The sequence below is a fragment of the Phaethon lepturus genome, unplaced genomic scaffold, assembly GCF_000687285.1.
Source record: "Phaethon lepturus isolate BGI_N335 unplaced genomic scaffold, ASM68728v1 scaffold20438, whole genome shotgun sequence".
NCBI lineage: Eukaryota > Metazoa > Chordata > Aves > Phaethontiformes > Phaethontidae > Phaethon > Phaethon lepturus.
In genome coordinates, this window is record NW_010560252.1 from 17,258 (window position 1) to 33,922 (window position 16,665).

The window sequence follows — 16,665 nt, forward strand, 5'->3', positions numbered from 1 at the left end:
GTTCTTAGCTGTCCTATAGACTTAGCAAGTGACTCATATGCTAAGTCTTGTCTGCAAATTAGGGATGATTCCTTCTTTATGTTGCCTATTCATACTACAAAATTTTCAGGGCAGAGGTTATGTGTTTATATTTATTTCTGTCTAGGGAAGGGGAAGTCTAGAGATCCCATTGGAAAATGTTGCTAACATACAAATAAATAATATATTTTCTTTTCCTTTAGGAAATGTTATATGGTAAACATTTGCTTATTTAGATAAAACAAAAAGCTAAGGATTTTTCACTTCAAATACTTGTTTGCTGTAACGAGTAATGTTACTGCTTTCTCAAAACCGAGAGGTCTCATTTGTAAAGCACTGCTACGCCACAGAGGTGGAAAGCTGCTTAGAGAGTCTTCGGGAGGCTCCTTCTGTGGGCTTGAAATGTGTAGGAAGTGCCAACATAATGTTTATGCTCAAAATGTAGCTTCTTTCCATTTCTCTTGTTTTTGAGAGAAAGTTGTCTATAAGACTCTTGGGGTTTTTTTTTTTTTGTGTAATTAGAGTTCCTATCAACTAATACAGAAGAAAGATGCTACAAGAAAGGGCAAACAGATGAACTAACTTATCAGGCAGTTAATCAAGACAGAGCATTACAGAAAGGACATGTGTTCTACCCTTCAGCTTGTCGAACAGAGGCAGAATTGAGGGCATCTATTACAGAGTATTCTACTGAATTTGCTTTTCATGTTCTGGTTTTCTTTGTGAATCAAAAAAACCCCAACAAAGCCCTGAAGAGCTTGAATCTATGTTGTTCCTTTCTTGAGTGCTTAAGGCTTCTCCCAAAATAGAAATGGGGGCTAACCAAGAGGTGGGCACATCAAAAATGTAAAGAACCTTCCAGAGAGAACTCTAAGCAGGAAAGATTGCTCAGAGGCAACAGCTGTAGGGGTCTACATAGAAGAATACATCATAGAAGTTACCCAAAAAATGGGGTGGGCTGAAGAACCCATTCTGCAACACTCTTCTGTATGTATTTAAACACGTGTACACACACACACATGCCTGCTCCTCCTAGCCGTGAGCTAGGAATTGTCTCTTCTTCAGAAGGAGTAGCAGAAACACATAGCATGACAGCACTCTGAGATGATAACACTTTGAAAACCATTAATTTGAAGTGATAGGTTCATTTTACTCATGGTTTAGGCATCCTTTGTGCCATGTTGCTAAACTGTAATTCAGAGGGGTTCCACATCTGTGGGTACCACAGCCAAACAAGCTGTTGTTTGTCGGAACGATTGCATGTTATGGCAATTACATGTGTCATTTCAATTACAGGGGCTTACAAAGTATTTCAGAAGTTATGGAAACCTAGCTCTTTAAGGTAATGTGTTTTCATATTCTTTTAAAAAGAAAGATTGCTCTCTAAGAGGGTTAGAGACACATCTGTGTAGCAGTCAGGTAAACTGTAGGGATCTCTGCAATGTCAGTGTGAGCTGGGCCACTCAGTGGTTAATCATTAATGACTTCTCTTGCAAGAGGAGCCTTATTTATTGTTGATAACAATAGCATGTGGTTATTGATGGTTATACTGCTAACTCGAACACTGAATTAGTTTTAAACAGTGTATTATCAAAGGATGATGACTCAGTCCTGGAAAAAGAACCCTTAGTTACTGGCACAGGCATTAAGAGGAAATGTTAGCTTGTGTTAGCTTTGAAAGCTGCTTGGTTTGAATCTGCCAGTATCTCCCTTTGCGACACAGTCTCGATAGTGTTTAGCAGCTGGTGACTTGCTACAGGACTGGAATGGACGAGTACCTTAAAAACCTTGAAACCTTGCAGTAATCCCGTGTGGTGTTAGAACTTCAGCCAGAAAACAGCTGTTTTGAAAGCAGGTGGCATTACATATTCACAGTGTCTATAATCTGTTTGTATAGGTGGAGGTGGATATGTTGCCAGTGCGTATTATGTGTATGTACATAATACATGCCTGTATAGAATATGGATAAGCTCATTTATTCCAAAACCATTTTTTGTCTCTGTTTAAAGGGTCTAAATTTTAGTCAGTCTCACTTTATCTTCACTTTAAATGAGACTCCCACTGACATAGTAATGAGAGAAATAATGTGCAAATGTTGTGTAAATGAATATGCTGGTTAATATATTGATAATATTACCATATTAATAGATTGTGATTATAATTTATATAATTATATTAAAATGTTAGTATTACCCAATTATAACATTGTGCCATATATAATATTAATATAATATTACAGTGTTATAATACTACTTATTATACTGATCTCTTATAGCAAATGAAGTGCATTACTAAAACCAACACCTTTTTTTCTTTCCCTCTCCCAGTGATCTGGACCAACAGTACATCAACTACATATTCAGGTAAAGTGGATAAGCCTTTGATATACCATAGCTCACTTTATGTAGTATATGTTTTAATTTTCAACCGTGGCTTGTTTAGGAAACTCATAGCTACCGCTACTTAAATGTATTTACTTAGTAGGACATTCACTGAAAGAACAGTGCTAAGCTGAATAGCTTAGCAGCTGAATTTTTTGGCTCTGGTTGTAGGTGGACATGCCAATATACACCTGGGGAGGTACTGAGGTGTTAATTACGAATTTTTTAATCATCGTGTGCACAAGTGATCTATCATTTCCAGAAATAATATTTACAGAGCAACTCCGTGGCAATACCCCACTTCAGAAAATAAAACTTGTACAAAATTGCCAGAAGGGGAGGCAGTGATTACAAAAGTATGATGTGCAAAGAACATGAGCAGTAACTGATTGTTCAGAGTGCTGTTAGTGGGATTGAGTAATTCAGACTTTCAGTTGTTTTTCTGATTTGGAGATAATGAAAGTGGCTTGTTATTTTGTAGTTAGCAAAAGAGCCCGAGTCACTGACCAACTCCCCTGCAGTTTTTTTATTTAAAAAATGTAAAAAGTCAGTCCTTTCCTCAAAGAGCTATATAAGACAGAACATTTGGTGTTCCACTAGATTTTTGTGAGGCTTTATTTGAAGTGAGGCATATTATCCATCCATAATCACATCTTGTATACATTGACCTCTTTTCTTGGAATGGTAGCTACAGTTGTATGGGAACACTATGGAGTACAGGTACTAAGTTCTAAGAAAGGATTGTCAAAAGGAATGAAAGAGAGAGCAGAAGTTAGGAATAAGCATAACAAAAGTGAAGTTGTGCTTGTCCATTTGATTAGATGGATGTGTGCTCTTGTCTTACCACATTAAAGATCCTTGATAGGAACACAACAGTTACTTCAATTCCCATTTATCTTGTGAGCATCATCAACATGATAATGCTGTGTATCTATCTCTATCTTAGTTCAATCAAATCTCCTGTTTCCATAAATAAGTAATGCAGGCCTCTGATTTTGCATTTGTGTGATTCCAATGTCTATTGACCAGGGTCCCATGCTTTGACAATACCTGAAAATTGCTTGAAGTAGGCTCTTGTTTAAGTCAGTTGTTGTTTTCCATCTACTATGAAGTGCAAAGCAAACCAATTTTACTCAAAGAAGGTAGTTGTGTTTATTGCAATTGTTTTGAAGAATTCGTCATGGAACTTGCAAATATGCTGCTGTGTGCAGAAGCAACCCCTGAAGTCTTGAATGAGCTGTAGCTATTTGTCTGTGTTGAAGAGACAATCATGAAAAAAGCAGTAAAATCAATTGATTTTTCATTTGGCACCTGCCTGGCTATGGCTCTCAGTTGTCATTTTAGTTAAAAACTGCATCTGGACATGAACCTTTAAATTCAGATTTTGGCTGAAGGTCTTAATTTTGCAGCTTTGATTGAAAAATCAGGGCTGGGTTCCTGCTGTGTTAGTTGATGGTATCCTTTGAAGTCTGTGAAGTTGTGTCCAGCAGAGAGCAGGAGTTCCACATTACGTGGAAAGTATGATTAATGAATTAGTGGCTTTTGAAAGGGAGACGCTTCTTGCTAAGGAACTGTGAGGTGCAGTGGTATGTATTTTAAAACTGCTCTTCTTAAAAACCAAACCAAAACAAAACAAACCCCAACAATGGAATTGTGCAAATTGGAGGACAGCTTTTTTTAGCATCTGCTTCAAAGCAAAAATATGTTACCAAAACTTGCAAAGATTTTCACCATTAAGGGCTTAAAGGTCAGTGTAGGCTGCAAGATGATGGTGCAAAGCAATTGCTAGAAAATAGGTGACTTAGAGAAAGTAGAAGACTGGATGCTTATTTGTTTGGCTTGGGTCTGTGGATATCTATATGTCTATGTATGTGTGTATATATTTCTATGTCCATAGCATTGAGACCTCATCTTGTCTAGGGAAAACAAACAGTACCAGGGGCAATGGGATGAGCGACGTCTGATTTCTTTTAGAGTTTTGTTTTGTCATAATAGCAGATGATGTTTGAAAGGGTGTGAAATTTGGTGGAAGCTCCCTCCTTGTTTGTGACCTCCATGACATGTCACTGCCAGGTGGCATGAAGGTCCTCCAGTGTCTAATGGTGCTGAAATCTTTCTGCTGCAGAAAGCACTGGCAGGGTTTGTCTCATTGTGAGACCTCTGCACATGTAGTTATCTTGGAGATGACTGCCACTTCCCAAATTTGGATGAAGCTGGTCAGCGTGTTTGAGAACTATATAGAGCTATGTATGTATGTGTACACACAGCTCTATTGCACAAGCTTGATTTCTGTAGAAAACAGTCAAAAGTATTTTTAAATCACACTGAGTAGGTGTTCATTTTACTCTGAACGTTCTCTGAACAAGTGCTAACTCCTCACGGGCAGTTCTGAGTCAGAATTACCGTAAATGTGTGTTTATCTCTGTCAGAGAGTGTCCAGCACTAGATTTTGTGATTTAGCACGTATATGCTTCTTCCTCTACTCAAGACTTCTCAAGGGTTGTTTCAGCCATGACAGGATCCCAGTTCCACCTCCAGAACAAGACAGTCTAATGTGTACCAGTGGTCTTGTTTGTACGAGCATGATTCTATGATTTTATGATTTATGAAGGAACTTGCTAGTGTGGTAGCAGTGCAATTTCCTCCTCTTAGCACTATTATCAATAGGCCTTTATAGCTTCTTATTTCTAACCTAGATCAGACACCTGACATGCAGCTGTACAAGGAGAAGAAAGCAGCTGTGTGGGCACAGCCTGATAGTGTTTAGAATCACAGAATCATTTAGGTTGGAAAAGACCCTTAAGATGATTGAGTCCAACCATAAACCTAAGACCACCAAGTCCACCACTGAACCATGTCCCTAAGCGCCACATCTACGTGTCTTTTAAATACCTCAAGGGCTGGTGACTCAACCAGTTCCCTGGGCAGCCTGTTCCAGTGCTTGATAACCCATTTGGTGAAGAAATTTTCTGTAATATATAGGAAAATAAAGAAAAATACTGCAGTTTGTTACAGTAGAGGCTGTTCAAGGTGTTTCTATTCAGTACAAAAGCACAGTTGTACTCTGAGTGTATAGACTGCCTGGATAGAGCAGATTGAAAGTTCTGCCCCAAGCTACTGAATGTCAGAATGTACTAATACATTAGCTTTAAAAAATATGTATTTAGATTTAAAAGAAACATTAACTGTATTGGCGCTCTTGGACACTTGCAGAGGTGCAACTGAAATTAGCAAAGTCTCCTAACATATGCTGTCCCTACATGCCATACACTCTTTCTTGTTTTGAAATCTGGAACAATTTGGGAGGGGAGAACATCTTAAGCAAATGTACGTGAACAGGAACTTTCCAGAACCAAACAGATCTGAAAAAATATTTGCTGATGTTGAAAGTGTGGTGTTCTTCTCACTTCATCACTTACAGCATGATTATTCAATGGCTTTTAAAAAGGGAGCCAGACCAGGAACAAGTGTAGGAGGGAAAGCAGAGCTGTGCTATGCAGAGAAGGGAGGGGTGATGTTGCTTCTCGGTGCCCAACCCCATCCTGTTCATCCATCTCCCTTGTGTTTAAACATGTGGGGCAGGGAGGGGGAGGAAGAGAAGAGGGGAAATGTACTTCCAGGAACCTTCCTCTAATCCTCCAGTCTTGTTCCCACCACCTTTTTTTACTGCAGTATTGTATTTCCCTGCACTCTGACTTCTGCATTAGTGTTCTACTTCCTAGTGGTTTTTCCAGTAATCTTGCATTTTTCTTTTATTGCTTTCCAGTCCCCAATTTTTATCAAGGAGGGAGCCAGATTTCTCTCCCCTAGCTAGCTGGCAAGGGGTAGCGTGAGGGTGGTAATGTCTACCTGGCATGCTGAGGGATACATAATGTGTCTTAGAAGTGGATCCTGGCTCATCTTGGGCTTTCTCCTACAATGAGGCAGGTAGAGATATGCTACTTCTTGTGGAGAACCTGGAAGAAAGTTTCAGTGCATCCCAATATCTGTCACTGTCTGGTATTTGTTCACAAAGGCATGCCAGATAGCCTGGCAATCACTGTTGAGGAGAAAACAAAGACTGAGACCGGGAAAGTTTCAAATGGTGAGTAAATGGCACTGACAAGGGTGTGAGGTAAAGGCTCTACTCTATGCAGCTAAACTACATCTGGCTTCTGGAAGAGCTGCTAATCTGTCACTTCGGTGAATTAAAAAAGCTGCAGTAGATTTTCAGCAATAGGGTAGGGCAGCTTTGCAGGCATAAATTGCTGTTCTTGGTGACAAAGCCTCTTAGCCAGAAAGAAGACCACGGGTGACTGAGCCTCAGTACTGAGTACAGGGGGAAAAGAGAGCAGCAGAGGGGTTTTGGTTTTGCTGCAGCCTGATGTCCAGGCTAGAAGCCTCTGAATCCCTAATCTGGTTTTACAACATCATTGTGTCTTCTTTGCTGATGTTCTGTTCAGAGCAGAGTTATAGTATAGCTTTAATGCCATCTAACCTATTTGCCTTAACCTGCCCCACACTTCACAAAGAAGGTTTTGTGTTTCCTCCCATGTTTTCTTTGGATCAAGGCCTGGGATATCTGGTAGGGTTATCAGTTCTTCTTGGTTGCAGAAGGAAGTTTCTTTCTGGGCATTTCCCAATCTTACTGTTTTTTTGTTTAAAAATTAATAATGCAAAAAGCAGAAGTGGAGAAACATGGCTTAGTCATAATTCTCATCACTGTTGGTACAGTTTCACTTGCCGTGCCAGTCTCCTGTTTTCTCTGTTATTCAGTCAAAAGCAATAGGCCTTCATTACTTTTCACTCTTTGCCAGGAAACTGAGGAATTGTGCCCGTTTATTGTGAATTGGTCTTGGCTCCCGGGCGGGGAGAGCGCACGTGTGTGGGGAGGAGGAGCAGGGGGTTATTACCTACTGTAAGTGAACTGCTTTGCCTTGTTTATCATCTTTGTGACAACCACATCTTTTAAAACCATATATAAATGTCAACAATGTGAACATACTGTACCAGCTGACGCCTTTCAAAGACATTGTATAAAACATTAAGCCCAAAATACCTGCCTGCCCGTCACTCATGAACTGTTTCCTCCTTCAGCCCATTGTCTTCTGCGGCTGATTTCAGTGACAAGCTTCCCCGTGAGGCTTCCTTGGTCCTGGGATTTCCATGCCCCTTGCAGTTCCTTTTGCTACTGGAGCCTCTGCGAGCAACACTGGGGTTCACCAAAGGATGCCAAGGGCAGGCCACCAAGCGCAGCAGCCTGGTCACGTAGAGAAATGGGACCAGCTGAGAGCAAGCACGCTTGGCAATGGTAGCTGTGTTATCACTGGAAAAGGGAGTTGGCCTGGTGTAAGCACCACGCTGGTGATACTGTACTGCTGCAGGTACTGGAGGTAGCTCATTTGCCGCGAGTTCAGTTTTCTAGCCATGACCTTGTGTATTGGGAAGCACTTCCAGCTCTTTCTCTGCCTTAACTCTTTATAGTGCAGGCTTCCGTTCCTCTGCTGGCTGGGTTGGCTCTTTGCCGTCATTACTGGGCCTAGTGAACTGTAAGAATCCCTGGTAATTAGCCAGGGAAAATTGCCTGGCTTTAACATTCATAACATTAATGAATGTCTTTTTACCTTTGTAAGTGCAGTGCTTGCTGCTTATTGAGAAGCAACCTCTCCAGACACTCATTCTCCTTTGTGTTTGTCGTGGATGTTGTTGGTAATTGGAGGAAGCTGTAGGTCTGCTTTGGAGACATGCATGCCTCTCCCATCTTAGAGTGCCCCAGAATATGTTGTTGTAGCCTTCTAACCTTGGAAACAACATGGAATGAAAAAATTTGGAAAAAAATCAAAATTTACCGGAAGAATCAGTAGCACTGAAAAAGACTCTTGTACAGCCTATACTGCAAACTCAGAGGATGACATCTTTGTAGGACCTCAGAAATCTTCAGTGATACTCCAGCTAAAGAACTGGTCACAGCTGATTTTCTTGTTCACTTTTATCTTTCTGAAAAGTGTGCATCATCTGGGCTGGTACTTGGTTTTATTTTCCTGTGTTTTTTTTTAAAACTTGTTTAATTGCAGCATTTGTCCTTTCTCTAACTGACATTTTGGGCATGAATGTGCAGTGCATGCACAATCATATGCGTAAAGCTCTATATTTGACTCTCATATGCAATATATGCACACCCCTGTAAGGCAGACATAAGTACGCACACAGCTGAAATTAATCCTCGGACAGAGAGACACTCAAATCTAGACACAAGTACAGTTCTCTATAGATTCTGTCTCAGTGGTGTCACCAGCTGGCTGAACAGCACGTCTGTTGAAAAGGACTTGGGGGTAACAGTGAAGTTGACAGCTAGATGAGGCAGTAGTGCATGCTCATGGTATATTAATGCAAACCACATATTGGGCTACGTTAGAAGGAGCATGGCAGTCAGATCGAGAGAAGTTGTTAAGACCATTGCTGAGGCTGCAGCTGAAATACTCTATTCAGTTTTGGTCCTCCCAGTTCAAGAAAGATGCTGAGAAATTGAAGATCTAGCAGAGGGCTACTGGCATCATTAGGCACTTGGAGCACATGGCCTTCCGCAAAGGAGAGTTTGAAGGAGCTAGTCTTGCTGAGACTGTCAAAGTGGAGACCAAGGTGCAATCTAACAACTCCCTACATCTTCTTGAAAGGGAGTTGCAAAGATGACAGAAACAAACTGTTCTAAGAAATGGCAGATGGTATAATACGGAACAACAACCGTAAATTGCAACTTTGGTGTTTTAAAGATCGGACATGAGGAAAAACTTCTTCGCTAGGAGGGTAGAGTGCCCCTGGGACAAGTTACCCGGAGAGGTGTGGAAGCTCCATGCCAGGAAGTTTTTGAGACCTGGTGTATTGGGTCTGTGTGGCAGGGTTTTGGTAGCAGGAGGGCTACAGTGGTGGCTTCTGTGAGAAGCTGCTAGAAGCTTCCCCTGTATCTGATAGAGCCAGTGCCAGCTGTCTCCAAGACAGACCTGCTGCTGGCCAAGGCTGAGCCCAGCAGCAACAGTGGTAGTGCCTCTGGGACAACATATGTAAGAAGGGGGAAAAAAAATCTGCGCAACAGCAAGAGAGGAGTGAGACTATGTGAGAGGAACAGCCCAGCAGACCCCCAGGTCAGTGAAGAAGGAGGGGCAGGAGGTGCTCCAGGTGCCAGAGCAGAGATTCCCCTACAGCCCCTGGTGAAGACCCTGGTGAGGCCAGCTGTGCCCCAGCAGCCCATGGAGCTCCATGCTGGAGCAGATCTCCACCTGCAGCCTGGGGAGGACCTCATGCTGGAGCAGGTGGATGTGCCCGAAGGAGGCTGTGACCCCATGGGAAGCCGTGACCCCATGGGAAGCCCACACTGGAGCAGGCTCCTGGCAGGACCTGTGGCCCCGTGGGGAGAGGAGCCCAGGCTGGAGCAGGATTGCTGGCAGGACTTATGACCCCATGGGGGACCCAGGCTGGAGCAGTCTGTTCCTGAAGGACAGCACCCCATGGGGGGGCCCAGACTGGAGCAGTTCATGAAGAACTGGGAAGGACTCACATTGGAGAAGTTCACGGAGGACTGTCTCCAGTGGGAGGGACCCCACACTGGAGCAGGGGAAGAGTGTGAGGAGTCCTCCCCCTGAGAAGGAAGGAGTGGCAGAAACAACGTGTGACAAATTGACCACAACCCCCATTCCCCGTTCCCCTGTGCTGCTTGGAGGGGGGTAGGTAGAGAAAATCAGCAGTGAAGCTATGCGCGGGAAGAAGGGAAAGGTGGAGGGGAAGGTGTTTTTAAGATTTGGTTATATTTCTCATTATCCTACTCTGATTTGATTGGTAATAAATTAAACTAATTTCCCTAAGTCAAGTCTGTTTTGCGCGTGGTGGCAATTGCTGAATGATCACTGTCTGTCCTTATCTCGACCTGCAAGCCTTTCGTTTTATTTTCGCTTCCCCTGTCTGGCTGAGGAGGGGAAGTGATAGTGCTTTGGTGGGCACCTGGTGTCCAGCCAGGGTCAATCCACCACACTGGGCTTTTTGAGACACAGCCACAGAGGTCATGGTCAAATATTGGTCATAGTCTTGCTTCAGGTGACACGTTGTATTAGGTGACCCTCGAGATTCCTTCCCAACCAACTTTTTTTTTTTTAAATTGATACTTATGCCTCAGTTACTCTATTTAACTGGAGTAAGTTTCACCATGAAAAAAAACCAAACACAAAGCTGTCAATTTATAATGTTCAGGCCATGTCATAAATTCTGTAGCATAAAATTAATCTGTTTTTATTTTTTAGTGTGGTGCTTTTGGCTTCTGCATCCCATCCAGCAGGTAAAGTGGATTGAGTTGATCCTTTTTTAGGTTTCCGTATTGCCTTTCCTTTCCATGCATATTTTTAGATGCCAAACCCTGTAGGATTTCAGTCCTGGAATTCAACAGGAATATGATCAGTAATATGATATACTGTAGGAAGAGAAGAGGAGGGTATATAGCATTGTGTAATTTGCATTATATTTACTAATACCTTTCTTAGCTGCCCTTTGCAAAGAAGCAGCATGGGACAGACAACAAAGAACAGCTTTTGAGGTGGTGCATGCTAAAGAACAAGGATTCCCTATGTGAATATATCCTCTTCAGAGCAGTGTCCCAGCAGTGCATATAGAACTGAGTTTCTTTCTCTGCATTGCCCTCAATGCTCTGCAGAGATTTCATTTGTTGCTTTTGTAAGATGTATTCCATTGCTTCAGTGCATGGCAGGGCTTGAAGTAGCAAAAGATCAAAGGCTAAAAATGGAGAAATTTAATATTTGATGGTGGCTAATACTCCTGTCATACTGGTGTTTGAATAGTTAGAAGGATAAAGATGATCGTCTGTTGCTTTCACTAGACATTTGCTCAGTCAGAAAAACAAAGGAAGAAGCATTTAAATAAACATAAATTCCCCTTTTTGCCTAGTGGTGCATATTGTATATATAGCATTCCCCCACTAGGATAGACAGACATTTTAAGCAAAACAGTCATGCATTTCAAAAAGCGAAAGATGGAGCTTCCTCCAAATTTGTAGAGCCCGAAGGCCAGACAACTCCTGGGGGTTGTTGCTACCAAGAACAACTGGGGCCGTGGTTCCTGGAAATGCAAGTATTCAAGAGCTCTGTTGGATCTAGGAGAACTTTTTTAAACTTCTCAACTTGCTCTATGTGACAGAGTTCAAATGCCGGAGGGGGAAGCAGCCAACATATGTCTGTGTTTCCTGTTGCTTCAGTAGGAAGTATCACGAGCTCTGTAATAAAAGAAGTGGATATGCTGCATGTCTATCCACTGGCAACTGTTGTTTAAGCAGAATCTTCTGTATACTAGCAAAGGATACTGTTACATATCCCTTTCCCCTTTTTCAGCCAAAGGTAGGAACTGGCTAGAAGCAAGGTCAGAGAGAAATCATTAAACACACTAGAAATGTGGAAAGCACCATAAGTGAAAAGTCAGCCAGCTGTAAAGGCTCAAGGGAATGTTAAACTAGTACTGTTCATGTAATTGCTGTTCCTCTGCTTGTAACAGTGGGTAATTTTTTTCCCCCTGTGTTTCAATGAATGTATTGCTTTATCCCTCAGGTGATCTCTTCAGTGCCTTGGACTTTCCATTCCTGTACTTCTACAGGTTTCATAGCAGCTGCTGTGCCAGGTAACCTCTCTATAACACAAGTTGAATGTTTTCAAAATAAGAGATCCCATTGACTTCCAACCTTGACTCTCAGTTAAAAACCTTGGAGCATGCAAAACCTTAGTTATACTAGTTTCTACTTGCGTAAGCCAGTAAAACTGCAGAGAATATGTATCTGTGGATATGCATTTGAAGGCCTGAGATTCAAATGTGCTGAAGTATATGTGTTTATTTGAGTGAGTACATTCTGATCAGGAGAGTTTCCAGTCACCAGTAAAATAATTTTTACCTTATGTAGCAAAGCTTTGATAAATAGCATCTCTCAAATGCTTCTCAAGTTGGATTAGCCCTTGTAAAACTTGCTGTTTGCAGTGATTACAAAGTATTAGTCTTCAGCAGTATATGGGTGTACATGGATTTATTTGCCTGTACATCTTGTTATTTGGCAGAATGCTTTTTTGGGTAAAAGGGGAAAGCTTTAACAAGTGTTCCTTTATTTTGAGTAGCAAAAGTTCACCGCCCAATAGTGTAATTCTCACAGGACAATGTAAGTATGTTTTCCATAGGTCTTAATTATCTCAAAAAAATACATTGCTCTCTTTCCCCTCCAGTCTTTTGCCAAATGGAAGTATTTTCTTTTTAGAGGGGAAAAAACATTTTCATGCTAACTGATGGCAAAAGTATTTCCTGATTGTTAGGGATTTTCTTAATTGTGTGCAGATTTTCCATTAAAAGGGGATATTAAAAATTATTGTTAAATAATTTCCCTATGTACATAGTTTTTTGGTATGCAAGTGGCTTTTTTCAAGGGTGGACTACCCACATTACAAGTAACTTGCAATGAATGAATAAGTTGTTCCATGGCAGGTAGGTGAAATCTATTTCTTCTTCTTGAAGGCAAGGTCTAACTGCAGGCACTAATAGATATCTGTCTAACCCAGATATTCTTCTCTTTCACTTCTTTAGGATTTTACCAGCGTTGTAGCCTCCTACTTCTGCTTCCATTGCCCCAGCTTCAGTACATGTGTAGTAGTAGATAGCACTGTACATTACAGCAAGTGGAAAGAATAGTTAGATGGAGAAACAAGCATCTCAGTTGCTGTCCTACATCTTGTAATCTAGTGTCTTTGTAGACATAAAAGATTTTGAGGAAAGCCTATATGATGTAAAGTAAGGGTAACTGATGCAGCTAAATCTACTCCTTGTACAGAATGTCTGAAGCATTAGTAGTAAGGTGCAAAGGGCTCCATTTATGTAATGAAATAAATCAGTGTTAATTAGGACATCAGCATTTCAGGTATTATAATTAGCTGTTTCACTTTTTATCTCTGACTTACACTAAGCAGCTTCAAATCACTCTGACTAAAAGGCCTTCTCACCAGGGCAGAAGATGTGGAACAAACTTAAGCCAGCTGATGGATTTTCAAAAGTTTGGGCAATGCTACTTCACTGAACTCACTGTTTTCTCAGAGTGGAATGCTCTGCTGTTCAGCACTTCATCCTCTGCAGCAGGGAGCTAAGTTTGAGCATATCTTTTATCATCAAAATAGCTTTCTTAGCTCCAGAGACTACCAATAGTCCTTTGGGGTCTTGTGTCATGGCTCAGTGTAAGAAACCCTAGTACCTCCTAGTCCTGGACAGTTATCTTACTGTTTGGTGTATCAAAACCACCTGTGCTGACATGTGGCTGAAACATAACTTTGCCACATGTACTGAGCAGGGAACAGCACTTGGCTGAGGTGCTGTGGCCCAGCGTGGAACTTTTGACCTAGGGAGCCACCATCTTCCACCCTTCTTGCTATTGCAGAGCAGCCACCAACTGCATTGCATCAGTATCCAGATCAGCATACCTTCTTTGAATACCAAGGCACTTTTGCCTCACCTCCGATGTGCTGTGTGGGTCCTATCTCCTTCCCCATGCAGCTTCCCACAGTACTTTGTAATCTCTTATGCCTCTCAACCAGTAAGTTGTAAGTAAGCCACACAGTAAGTTGTACCTTACATATTTTGAAGTCCTTTTCTATTCCCTGCTTGCTAGTTTACACTATTTTTACTGCTTCACAACCAGTGGGTTGTAAGTATGTCACAAGTGAAACCAAATCCAGAGCCAAAGCCTATAAGCTCTGTGAGGTCCAGTGAGATGTGGAACAGAGTTTCCTCAGGAGTAGTCTTGGCTACGGGAGCACGGGGAACTACTGTCCTATATGACTTGAGAATCAAAATTCTTTTAATCGTTAACAGAGAGCTTTGGAGTATTCTGTTCCCAGCACTACTGAGTCATCTGTCTATTTGTTATACAGTAGAGATGTATTTGACTTCCTAATTGGAATTTAGGCTTCATGAACTTTAAACAGCTTGAAAGCTTCAAGCAAAAACTTTCCGGTGGTTCTTTTTTCAGTGTAAGGTTCTGTGGAGGTTGAAGCAAGTTAGTTGCCAAACATGTGTGGCTCCTGTTGAAATTAGCATTGCCTTTATTCAGAGCTATTTCAATGCCTGTAGTTAATATTTCACCTCATGTTTCCAATAATCTTTGCTTTTCTGATTATGCAAGTGCATTAGAGACCAGCCATAAGAGCGTCAGACTTGCTTTACTCAGACTCTAGTCACTGACTGAGCAAAACCTGAGGTGTACTGGACATAATGTAAGCTCTTTTTCCACCAGCTTTCTTTCTCCAAATGGGATTAACAGTGCTTGAAGGGTGACTGTTCAGTTCTGCATTAGGAACACCAAGATGCCTGTCAGAGGTTGTCTAGTTGAAATTAAGAGATTCTATTAACAAGCTTTCCCCATCCCTTGCAGTGGACTGTTGGGATTCTTTCTGATGTTGCACACAGTGAAGCTAAAAAGCAGCACAACCTCAGGGCAATATGCAGCATGGAGTTTCCTTGCAAAGGTAAGAGAAAGACTGTCACAGGAACACAGTGGATCTGTGCTTCTCCCAGGAGAACTGAGGAATTTCTGCATCTCTCTGGTTTCCCTTGCTCTTCCTATTTGATGCTCCTAAGGGCTGTCTGTGCAACCTGCACATAGAGTTGAGGCAACAAATATCAGGTGCGTAATAAGCCAGGATCATTAGCTGAGATGAAATATTGTATATAGACTGAGTTTAATGGAGCTGGGCTGATTATTGTGTCTAAGGATTTGGCCTACTGAATCCCAGTAATACAAATCTATACTTTCAAAAGGTGTTTTGGAGAAGAATACTCGCTCTGAGAGTGTGTGAAGCAGCCATTGTTTCCAGTGTGTCTTCCCAGAGCCAAGAGTTAAAACTAGTTCCCTGAAGTTCAGTACGAGAACTCCCACTGCTATTGTTGCAGGGGGGAATGGTGGATGTCATTTGCCTTGACTAATGTCAAGGCATTTGACAATGTCTCCCACAATGTTCTTCTATCCAAATGAGACTGTTACGGTCTGGATAGGCAGACAATTAGATGGGTTAAAAATGGCTGGATGATCAGGCTCAGAAGGTAGAGAATTAATGATTCCTGCTCTGACTGGAGGCTTGTGACAGCTGGAGTGTCACAGGGCTTTGTCCTGGGACCCATCTTTATGGAAGAATCAGAGGTGATAAGAGTGTGCTCATGTTTGCAAAGGACACTGAACTGGGAGGACCAATCAATAATGCTGAAGGTCAGGGTTGCCTTCCAGAAGGACCTGGGCAGGCTGGAGGAATGGGCCAACAGAAATCTTACAAAATTCAGCAAGGACAGATGTGAAGCCCTGCACGTGGAAAGGAAGAGCCCCTGGCAATAATACAGGCTGGGGACTAGACGGCTGGGAAGCAGCTCTATGGAAAGGACCTGGAAATTTTGGTAGACAGCAAGCTGAACATGAGCCAGCAGTGTGCCCTGACAGCTAAGAAGGCCAAAAGTATCCTGGGTTGTACTAACAGTAGCACAGGCAGTAGATTCATGGAAGTGATCATGGCCCTCTACTCAGCAGTTGTTAGACCACATCTGGAATAGGGAGTCTTGTTTTAGGCACTGCAATACAGGGAAGACATTGATAAACTGGAGCAAGTTCGGCAGATGGCTGCCAAGAAAGTCAGGGAGCTGGAGCACTTGCGGCTGCCGGACCAGGCTTGTTCAGCCTGGAAGAGAGACAGCTTTGGGAGCACCTAACAAACAGCAGCTGCCCAGTAGCTGTGGAGAAATTATCAAGACATATCCAGGCCCCTCACAGCGGTGAGTGGGGGTGGTGGTGGTGAAAGATAACAAGCATAAGTTGAAACAAGAGAGGTTCAGATTTGGTATAAGGAGAAACTTTTTCACCCCAAGGACAAGTCAGGCAAGGGCACAGCTTGCCCAAGGAGGCTGTGCAGTCTCTGTGAAGGTTTTCAAGACCCAACTGGACAAAGCCCTGAGCAACCCAGTCTGACTTCCTGAGGTCCATTTCTGCAGGAATTGTCCTATGATCTGTGGATTTAGGGTCTGGCTGTACTTGATTTCAGTTATTAACAGCTCATTTGTTAAATTATCAGTGGTAAACGCAGTCAGAAGAGCTTGTCAGACTCCTTTTCCCTGGTTAGATTTTACTTAGTTTCATCACTCTCAGCTAGGTCATCTGAAAACCACAACCTTCCTATGTGGTTTGTGATCACAGCTTTCCTACTACAGTGAATGAGGCTGTTACCTTACC

At 42.1% G+C, this 16,665-nt stretch overlaps 1 protein-coding gene across 1 annotated transcript in view; it reads left to right on the plus strand.

Moving 5' to 3' along the window:
• The window catches only part of TMEM241 (transmembrane protein 241), a gene marked incomplete at its 5' end in the record, with an annotated part of 31,315 nt that extends 15,167 nt beyond the window's left edge, over nt 1-16,148 (plus strand). Inside the window, 6 exons of the mRNA XM_010293623.1 lie at nt 1,315-1,360; nt 2,346-2,381; nt 10,667-10,701; nt 11,978-12,047; nt 14,827-14,920; nt 16,008-16,148. Of these exons, the coding sequence (XP_010291925.1) occupies nt 1,315-1,360; nt 2,346-2,381; nt 10,667-10,701; nt 11,978-12,047; nt 14,827-14,920; nt 16,008-16,148 (422 nt within the window). The remainder of the gene's footprint in view (nt 1-1,314; nt 1,361-2,345; nt 2,382-10,666; nt 10,702-11,977; nt 12,048-14,826; nt 14,921-16,007) is intronic.
• Nucleotides 16,149-16,665: the final 517 nt, after the last annotated feature.